Source organism: Cucumis sativus, chromosome 1 (genome assembly GCF_000004075.3).
Source record: "Cucumis sativus cultivar 9930 chromosome 1, Cucumber_9930_V3, whole genome shotgun sequence".
Classification (NCBI taxonomy): domain Eukaryota; kingdom Viridiplantae; phylum Streptophyta; class Magnoliopsida; order Cucurbitales; family Cucurbitaceae; genus Cucumis; species Cucumis sativus.
The window spans coordinates 26,814,090-26,824,014 of record NC_026655.2 but is presented as its reverse complement, the minus strand read 5'-3'; the positions used below and the strand labels follow the sequence as shown (position 1 = coordinate 26,824,014).

Here is a 9,925-nt window from a genome sequence, read left to right as displayed (position 1 = left end):
TTTGAGTTGTTGAATCCACATTTGGAAAACTTCACTCATGCAAATATCAATCATGTAAAGTAACAACTACTCGAAAAAATTCAGGTTACATTACATCTATTGGTTGAAAGAACCACAACCACAAATTCAGTCATAGAGAGCATACTTTGTTAGGACTCTGAAACAGAAAGGCAAACAGAAAAACAAGATGCCTTAATGTTAGGAAGGAAAGAAAGATGTGGAGAAGAAAACAGAAGCACCACAAACAAAAAGTGGAAGCCAATAATAACAGTTCTCAATGCCATATTCTACTATCAAATGTGGAGTATTGGGAGCTAAGAATAATTTACATTTAGGGTAGATCTACAAGGGAGGTTCATCAGTTTGCTGATGGAGCTCGGTCGTCCGGTCCAGCAAGAATGATCTGCTCAACATGAGTATGCACATAACTATTAGATCCTAAGATCCTACCTTGGGAAACAAGAAGCAAAAGGAAAGCAACGGCCGGCGACTGAAATAAATGATGGTGAATCTCTCTCTACATCAGTTTTTAACTTTTACAAATAGCACTCTTTTTTAATTTTAATGGCTCGTCCGGTGCATCTTGGCCGGGATCAAACCAAAGACCAAAACAAATAAAATATTTTTATTGACGTAAAGATTTAGGCTGGGCACTGGGCAGGGTAAGATGGGAGGACCAAACTAAAATTAAAACTGAGTTATTCATGATGTAATAGAGAGTGGGCAGGACGTACATTGCAATCAAAAGCAAACCTCCTCGCTAGCATTATGGCTGCATTTCTGTCTCTCTCAGATTCAAATGCTAATATGTAAGAAAGATCTTTCTTAGCTTGCCAAAACAATGCTTGAGGTGCAGCATTGCCACCACCACGAACTCCGCATAACTAAGCCCGAGGCAAGTGTCAGTAGAAACCAACTAAGCAAATATGTTTACATCCATACTGATACAATTATTATTGGTTCACAAGCTAGTTCCAAATTTGGAATAATATTTAATTACCTGCATTGATGAAGAATAATATTCTTTAGCGATTGTGTTCTTTCCCTTGCAGAGCTTTATTCTCATCTTTCCAACATGGAGTGAATGTATAGATTCTGATGGATTATTTACTCCATTCACCTGAGTAAGAACTACCTGAAATAGAAAAAATACAAGGAAGGGAATGAACTAAATAGCTGGCACTTATCTTCATAAAGAGAAGGGAAACGTACATTAAACTCAACATCATGCTTCCGCACGAGGGCTTCAACATAGCTTCCCAGACCAGCAGCTGTTAGAAAAACCAAGATTTAGTTCCGTCACATGAATCCAACAAGCGCTAAACAGCTATAGCAACAGAAACAAGAATTATTGTTTACTTCACATGCATCAACGTATATTTATACACATATAATTCTTAAACTACCTGGATCAATGGGGCCAGTGGTTGTCAAAGTGATTCTATGATCGTCTAAAATAACGTCAGCTTGCAAGATTTTACCAACGTCGAAAGGCTCTGGAGCATAAACGGTTTTTGTAGCTCCTGCGAATGTGATAATAACAGTTCAGCTCAAAATTAGAGAAAAAACATTGGGAATTCTCCTTGAGAAGAAATATGCCGAGCATTTCAACTGAATTACAGCTTAAACCTAGCAATTATATGTCTAGAGTACCTGAAATAAGTTCCTTCTTGCCACCTTCAGATGCTATGCGATACCACTGGATAGAGCATTTTGAAAGGTCTGGAGAAGTATCACAAGAAGGTTGGATGCGAAGATACGAACCCAAAGACTCAGTGCCATCTATCTCATACAAGTTGGAGTTGTCTCCCATTGCCTTCTTGCTTATTGCAAGCTGAAAAATATGATAGTTTAAAGAAAAGAGATCAGGATTAATTTAAAAACTTAAATAAATAAAACAGTATCCATATTTTCAAGAACAAAATGAAAGTTGGACATCATTAAGTTGAATTTGCATAAGGTCTTTAATAAGATTTTTGAGAGACTTGCCATTGACATTTTTTAGATCAGAGCAAATTTCATGAAGGAAACGAAGCAAAAACAGCATTGAGGGGTGCTATTGATGCAATTATGAACAAGACGTACATTTTTCTTATCCACAAGAAGTCAATTGCTTACAAAGTCTACTACTTTAGACCGATAAGGTAAATAATCATCTTTTATGATAATGATTTCTGAAAATTTGACAAAGAAATGTAGAAGTTATTGCCTCCTGCTATAACCAAAAGGGTACTTCATGGTCTGAAATTCTGGATTAGGCCTTCATTGTAGGCAAATAATCCATTAAAATTTCTTCAACGAGGTGCATGGGAGAAATGTTTTGCTTACAAAATGGAGAACCTGGTGCAGGGATTAAAGAAACAAAGGATACTAACAGCACATAAACATTTTCCTTATTCATATCCTGGGGTGAATGTCCATAAATATTGAAGTACCCGATTTACCTGCTTTCATTTTCATAACTAGGTCTCCCTTTTGGTTATATTCATAGCATACAAACCTTTTCCTTATTCATATCCTGGGGTGGGGGTGTATAAATCTTTATCTTCTTGGATGATACCATACTTTTCCAAGTGTAAAAGACCTATCTTGATTTGGTAGGTTTAGAATGGTATTCCACTGTATTTATTTCCCTTTTCCAAGTTATTTAATCTAACAGTTCTAAAACAGAGAAACTTCATGAATTTTCTATCAGAATGGGTAATGGGGAGGAGCCGATTCTCATTTGGTTAGAGAATCGCTACCAGGGTGGCTTTGCAAGGAGGATAATTTAGAGATAGGAAACACAACATTGAAGAATCTCTCTTTTAACTAGGTGTTTCTGATGTTTTCATTTGAACCTAGCGTGGCACAACACAGAACTGCATAAAAATCCTTGCATACTGGAACCTTACAAGGACCACACTTCCTCCCCAAACCGATTCACACCTCTAAGCACTCAAAAGTGCCAATTATCCACAAAAAATGACCCGTTTTACTAATGGGTAGGTGGAGCAAAGACTACTTGATCATTTTACTACAACCTCTAGGCTGAACGATACCTACTTTTGTGAACTCAAAACTATTTCTAAAAGAGAACTTCTATTGCCTACTTTTGAGAAATTAACACAACATTCTTGCAAAAAATACTTGGATTGCCTCCTGCTGGCTGCAGCTTCATGGGTGGACCAAGTCTCGTAAATTTCAGGACTCTTTTCCCTATAAAGGCAAATTGAGTATTTATCTACTTATCCATCAATTCAAGGACACTAATGTCGGGTTCTAAGGATTAGTAAAGTCTCAAGTCTTTTGCTTTTTTGTGATCTTCTTTCTTAGCTGGCTGCCTCTTGTTATTTTGAGGTTTGCAACATGGTTCTGGGACAGTTCAAAGGGGAACCTTTTTGTGGGATGGAATGATGTTGCATAGAGCTCAGGTGCACCCTACTGGGTGTTCAGTAGTTCTATGGCCACTACATGACTGAATTTTAAGCTCTAGTAGGACAAGTTGAGGTTCCCACTGCAATGGGGGTGGCTTCAAAATGTACCTCCCAGCCCTTCATCCCTAGGACGTAGGATTGGTCAAGCAGTACTATGCACTCCCACGTTGGTATAGTCTTTGCAATGCTTTTCCATAGGATCCTTTTCGCTCTTCCCCTACCCCAATATTCTGTATCCTTTTGGCCCTGTTGTCATTCAACAATTTGACCACTCTCATGAGCTGGGACTTCCTGTTAGCCGGTTATATGAAGCACTTTTCCTCCATTATCTAACTTAAATGCATTTTTTGGGCAATTGTAGGAAAACAGTTTTCTGCAATGTAGAGATCTCTTTAACTGCTACAACTAGAAACATGCTTCACCCCAGTAAAAGCTTGCATACAAAAGGATCACTCTCAAGGCCACATGCAATTCTTCCAAAACAATTAAGCAAAGAGAAAACAAAAAATATCAGAAATGGAAATTGTTCAGGTCATAAGATGACAAACTTACTTCTTTCTGAAGTAGTATGGAATACTTAGACTTCTCGGCAAGTTGCAGTCTCAATGCCTGAAGCTCATGTTCCATGTCCATAACCTGCATATGCTCAAGTCTTTGAGGTAAAAATACACAACACAGAGACATATATATATAACTATAATGGGGGGGGGGGGGGGGGGGGGGGGGTAGAAATTTTGTATTAATCACAAAATTTACAAAACAATTTTTTATGAGACAGCGTAAATGTGCACAAAAGTATGTGAAGAACACGGTATCAAATTTATCCATACTTAAAATGACCACAAAGAGAGTCCATCTTGGTCAGCATACCCAAGGATCAAATATGTCATGTAAATTAATTTAGAAGAGAAATAAGGTAAATTGTACGATAATAACAGCATCAAGAATGCGGACCTTGCTTGGTTGATGGAGCATTTTGATCCTTCTAGCTTCTTGAACCTCCTTCATTAGTTCCTCCAGGTCCTGAACACGTTGATGAATTATGCTAGATAAGCTATTGAAAATAGAGAGGAAACAAGAACCAGCAACGACGATGCACCATATAATCAGATAAGAAAGGCTGTAGCTTCTTCTCTCTTTTCCCCCCTCTAGTAGAGAAGAAATAGACAACAGGACAGGTCAGCAACTCTTGTTGGGTGCCCTAATTAAGAAATTTGTTTCTAGCCACAGTTTTCTTGTTTTTTTAATCAACTTTGATTGAAGGATGATCAAGTAGTAGAGTTCTTTGGCAAGGGTTTTCTCTACCCTGGCCCCTTACATTCTTTTGTTTGGTTGAATATATATGTGAATATATATGTTTTTTCGGAAAGGAAACAAGTCTCTTTATTCATATATATGTGTATATGTGTATATGTGTATATATGTGTATATTATTAAATTTTATTCTAAAAGGGTAACACCAACAAGATTAGGAATACACAATAATTGAAAAGAAGAAACCTGCTTCCCAGCTGCACGAGACATTCGTTCATGTTCCTGTAAGGCTTCTTCCACTCTCTGAACTGCTTCTCTTGCATTTTCAATTTCTGCACGTGCAAAAGCTCTTTCCTCATCGACAAGTTTCTTAGCATCTTCTGAAGCCTACATAATATTACAAACTCTCAATAGAGGAACAGAAAGATGTGAAAGGAAATCCCTTACGGTGAATTATTGAATAAAATTCAAGACCATCCCTTACGGTGAATTATTGAATAAAATTCAAGACCAAAGTTTTAAAATAAAATAATTAATCCAACTTCTTATACAAATTTAAAATCAAATAAAATTGAGAACCAAAATTTTAGAATAAAACAATTAATTCAACTTCTAATACAAATTTAAAATCAAATAAAATTCAAGACCAAAATCTTGAAATAAAATAATTAATTAAACTTCTTATACAATTTTAAAATCAATAATCTTCTTGCAGCCATATGCTAAAAGTTAAAAGACTTAAGTATGATGAGTTTCACACTCAAATTTAATATTTTCCTCTCAAATTTCTTTTAAAGCCCATTACAATTTCAATTTAAAACATTAACTACTATCTAAAATACCATTAAGCACTTTAAGTAAAACATTGAGCAATTGTTTAACACATGTCCAAAAACTATCGGAGATTCAAATCCCTACATGATCAACCAGTATAAGTTAAACACACTACAATTCCATGTTCATAAAATTACAAAAATTGTAAAAAAAAAAATAACCTATAACTAAACAGCATGCATGATTGCAAAGTCGACTTCTCTCAAGAGGTTTTTCTTAAACAGTTAGTCATGAAGCTATATCTGTCCATCATTTAATTAAGAATAGAATTGAGGAAATAGAAGTCCACAAATATGCAGTAGATAAATAAAGCTTGTTTAATTCAGCATCTTTTAGGAAATCACCCAGGCTGGAATTAACCAATCCTACATAAATGTAAACATTATGGATTTTCTCGCTCTTTGGGTAACTATTAATGTTTTGATTTTTTTGGTCTTTAATGTCCTTGGTTGAGCACTACCAACATCAAGAAGTAAATTTATTGGTTGCATCTCCATACGAAAAAAAATGACATCGTTGTAATTTTTTGTTTTTGTTTTCGAAAATTTACTTGGAAATAAGAGGTGCTCCAAAGTTGCTTAAAGAGGGCAAGAGAGAAAGAGATGCTCCAAAGAGGAATATTATGGGACTACGTAGCTCTTTGGGAAATTGCATCAGATGACAAAAAAATTTAGAAAAAAACAGTCCATAGCACCTCTTTTTTGCATAATGCAAATATGACAAGTAATTAGATAGATCAAATGGCTATCCGCTTTTAAATTTGCTACTATTGCAATTTAGAAAATGTAATGACACAAGTCATATTATCATAAATTTTTTTTTCTATTTTGCAAACGCCCCTATCTCTTTCGGTATTCACCCCTTTATGTATATTTCATTGATCATAAAGCTATTTAATAAAAAAAACAAGAAAAAGTAGCAGTTGGAATTTAATACATGCTCTTTCTAAGATATGGAAAATATCACCCAAAATTTAATTAGAACGCTAAACAAACCTGCTTAAGAAAATTGGCTAGCTTCTTCACTTCAGCCTTTTCTTGAATTAGTTCCCCTTCTCGCTGAGTAAGTTGAACTGCTAATGCTTCCACCTGCACGAAGCAGAATCAAGCACCCCAATTATTAAGCATGAGTTCAGAGATGGCATCAGGAGCACCAACGTTGCACATAAGGAACTGAAAGGTTAAGCTTAAATAATAAAGGAATAGAAGAAATTCCTTGCGAGTTTGGTACTTATTACAGATCCGTTGGCAGCCTATATATATATAACAAAAAGATACCTACTCTACCATATAGGGACAAATATTATTTTTCATGTTTTTCAACCCAACAATCACATAATCAGTGTGTTCATGACCCTTATGCAAAATCACAGATATTCAAGAGTAGATAGATTTCAATGTATGATACACAAACCTAAAACCTAAGCCAAATAACTCTTATCATTAGAACTATTTCATGTTACATGGCCAACTACCTTACAAGTACACAACTACTAAATGCATCTGAATGAATATCAAATCACGAGCTAGTATAATGCTTAGGACACAAAACCTAATAAGGCTTTTGTTATGTCCCTGAACTTTAAAATGTTCAAGGGATTCCTCCACCTTTTTCCCCCAGTATCTATTAAGCTGTGCAACCTTCCTGAAAAGTTACTTTAAAAAATCATGTTCTAACTGACTTGGCCGAGAAATCTTAAAACTATAATAAGCAATAAAAAATATCCAGTACAAATATGCAGTCTATGCAAACAAATGACGGCATAGTAGGGCAGGCCCAAATATTGTATTGCATCAACCCAGGTGAAGTTCAAGTTGACACTTACTTAGCCAAGAGAAGTTAAAATAGGACAAGCGGCCAATAATTTTCTATTGAACTAATTTTAACTGGTTGCTGAACTAAGACTAAGTATTGCAAGTCTAAGGCACGCTCATAAAGCATTAATAACCATAATTTTCACCCGAGATAAAATTATAGTACAAGATTTCCAAAAGCATGTTCTGAAAGGACATCAACTAGGCAATCATAAAATTAACCATTGCAATTGCTTCCTCTACATCATCCTTGTTCCTTCCTGCAACACGTCCTCTTAATGCTTCCAGTGCATCCCTAAGCTTCTTCAATAGAACATGTTTTTCCAGTGAAGCTGCCTCTCTTAGTCTAGCCTGAATTGCACAAATAAAAAGATTATAATTGGAGCATTTTTCGTATAAATAACCAATTACAGATTTACCTAGCTAGTGATTGAAATAGATCTATGAAAGAAGAATTCACCAAAGAGAACTGATCCATATTTTTCAATTTGGACCAATCATGCAAATGAAATGAATCAAGTAAATATAAAACTATTAACAAGAATTTGATATCAAAAGGAAGTATAATATCTACGCTAAGTATGAGAGGAAGTCTTTTTTTATTATTCATTTATATGAGATGCAGAATAATTAACCCCTAAGAATTAAAAGAAGATAGTTTTAAGAGTATCTGTCTCATTCTGATTAAATAACAAGTTTATCCCTGACCTTTGAAGGTTGTGTCTAGAATAGATCCCTAAACTTTAAAGTACATCTAACAGGTTCCCAAGCTTTTTCAATTTTGTGTCTAATACAATCATGATATTTAAGAGTGTCTAACAGATTTCTACATCAAATCCTAACCTTTCAATTTTTTGTCACTTGGGTCATTCAACTTTTCCAATATTTAATGTTCATTGACCTGCCAAACACAAAACTGAATTCTATCTCCTATAAAACTTTCACTTTTCATTTTCAAACATCCATGAATTTTTAATAAATCAGGTGCCAAACTTGTAGTTTAACTTTCAATCTTTTATTGAACAGGATAAGCTAACCTGCTAGTAAGTAAGCAATACAAAAAATAGATATCTAGCTTACAAACCAATTATGGACAAGCGGGAGGAATTGTTTTGTTTTGATAGAAATAAAACTTATCATTGGAAAAAATCTAACCTCTTCTGATAACTTAGCAGCAGCAGCCAAACCCTTCTCAAATTTACTGGCTAAGTCTCGAACTGAGAGGCGTTTCTGCTGTTCCAACAGTTGAGCAGTCTCGCGAGCAACAACCTCCTTCATAGATAGTACTTTGGGATCATCTTTAGCCTCCACAATCTGATTGTTAGGTCCAATCTTGTAGTTTGGAAACCGACTGGAAGCAAATATAACATCAGCTGATACAGCTGATACACCCTCTCTTTGCATTGTGTCACTATAAGTACGGCTAATCCTTGTCATTTTTTAGCCGAGTTGCTCTGTAAACCAACAGATTGGTCTGTTACGGCACCAGAGCAAACAAATAACCAAATGAAACAAAAAAAAAAAAAAAAAGAACTCCCTTAAACAATAAAATTATTTCTAGGGCAATGTTCAAAAACAATTTTCCTAAAGATATGCCATAAAAGAGGTAAATAAAACTAGCTGATAAAATATCGAGCTCAGTAAGGACTATCTAGCTTAACTTTGTAGGATCGATCATTCTTTCAGAGACGTCTAATGAATCTCATACTTTTTTTAAAAAAAAATCTCTAGCTAGAAAACAACAAAATTCATTGATTAATAATTGTCTAATGTTGTTCTCTATTTTCATAAATTTTAATAAGCACCAAGCACCCATCACAGAAAGCAGCCATTCCAAAGAACACGAATACAAATACCCAATTGGCAGCCAAAATTGACCAATAAAAAACACGATGAGGTGCAAACAATGCAGTAATTTACCATTAGAATTGAAGATCAAAATCAAACCCAAAACACAAAAAGTCTCAACCAAGAAGCACATAAGCAACAAAACCCAAAACCCAATTCGCAAAAACAATAACCCAAAACAAAAAGAAGAAAACCCATAAAAAAAAAAAAAAGCTAAAAACTAAAGACAAAAAGAAAAGGTTGAAGTTTAGACTTACATACGACTGAAAATACTCTGTGAAGAAATCAAAATAAGTGGGGGTAGGGATTTCGAGGCTCTATGATTCTCGGATCAGATACGGAAGAAGAAGAATGCCTCGGACTCGATTACCAAACAGAGGAAGAAAAACGGAATAATATTAATTGAGGTATTGAGAGAGAGAGAAAAGTAGCTGGTTCGCTTTTTGAAAAGCGACAGGAATGGAGAGAGAAAGAAAGAGAAGCTGGCCTGTGTTATTAATTTGGGGGAAATGGGTGTTCAAGGAAGAGGATGAAAGAGTGAGAGAAGACGAAGAAAATGAAGTGTGGAGTCATATGCTTATGCTTTAAACTTAAAACTCATTGGCTATGGCGGGTCCTCCTCACCATTATTTCTTCTCTACTACAGACCACTTCCCTCTTTCCCCGTTTTATTCTCACTCCTTGGTTTTCCCGTTTCGTTAACTTTTTTCATTTCTTCTAATCATCTATTTATTAACCAAAATCCAACCTCTAACCTCA

The 9,925-nt window shown here is 35.2% G+C and overlaps 1 protein-coding gene across 2 annotated transcripts; it reads right to left on the bottom strand.

Moving 5' to 3' along the window:
* Window positions 1-9,806, bottom strand: LOC101215534 (stomatal closure-related actin-binding protein 1). 2 transcript variants are annotated; one of them, XM_011661779.2, is made up of 13 exons: window positions 9,424-9,806; window positions 8,474-8,792; window positions 7,541-7,669; window positions 6,500-6,592; window positions 4,917-5,057; window positions 4,371-4,439; window positions 3,969-4,052; window positions 1,654-1,834; window positions 1,407-1,523; window positions 1,213-1,271; window positions 1,001-1,135; window positions 735-884; window positions 1-403 (listed from the first exon to the last, which is right to left on the bottom strand). In XM_011661779.2, the coding sequence occupies exons 2-13, from the start codon at window positions 8,753-8,755 to the stop codon at window positions 359-361; spliced, it is 1,485 nt and encodes a 494-aa protein (XP_011660081.1). In that variant the 5' UTR covers window positions 8,756-8,792; window positions 9,424-9,806; the 3' UTR covers window positions 1-358. The 2 variants fall into 2 exon arrangements, with proteins under 2 accessions (XP_011660081.1, XP_011660080.1); XM_011661778.2 differs by having other exon boundaries at window positions 8,474-8,772; window positions 9,424-9,805.
* Between the last annotated feature and the right edge of the window lie 119 nt (window positions 9,807-9,925).

Coding starts and splice junctions, on each gene's coding strand:
- LOC101215534 (XM_011661779.2), bottom strand. CDS start 8,755: ATGACAAGGATTAGCCGTACTTATAGTGACACAATGCAAAGAGAGGGT. Junction 7,670..8,473: donor CTGCTAAGTTATCAGAAGAG/GTTAGATTTTTT, acceptor TGTGCAATTCAG/GCTAGACTAAGAGAGGCAGC. Junction 6,593..7,540: donor TAGAGGAAGCAATTGCAATG/GTTAATTTTATG, acceptor TGCTTCGTGCAG/GTGGAAGCATTAGCAGTTCA.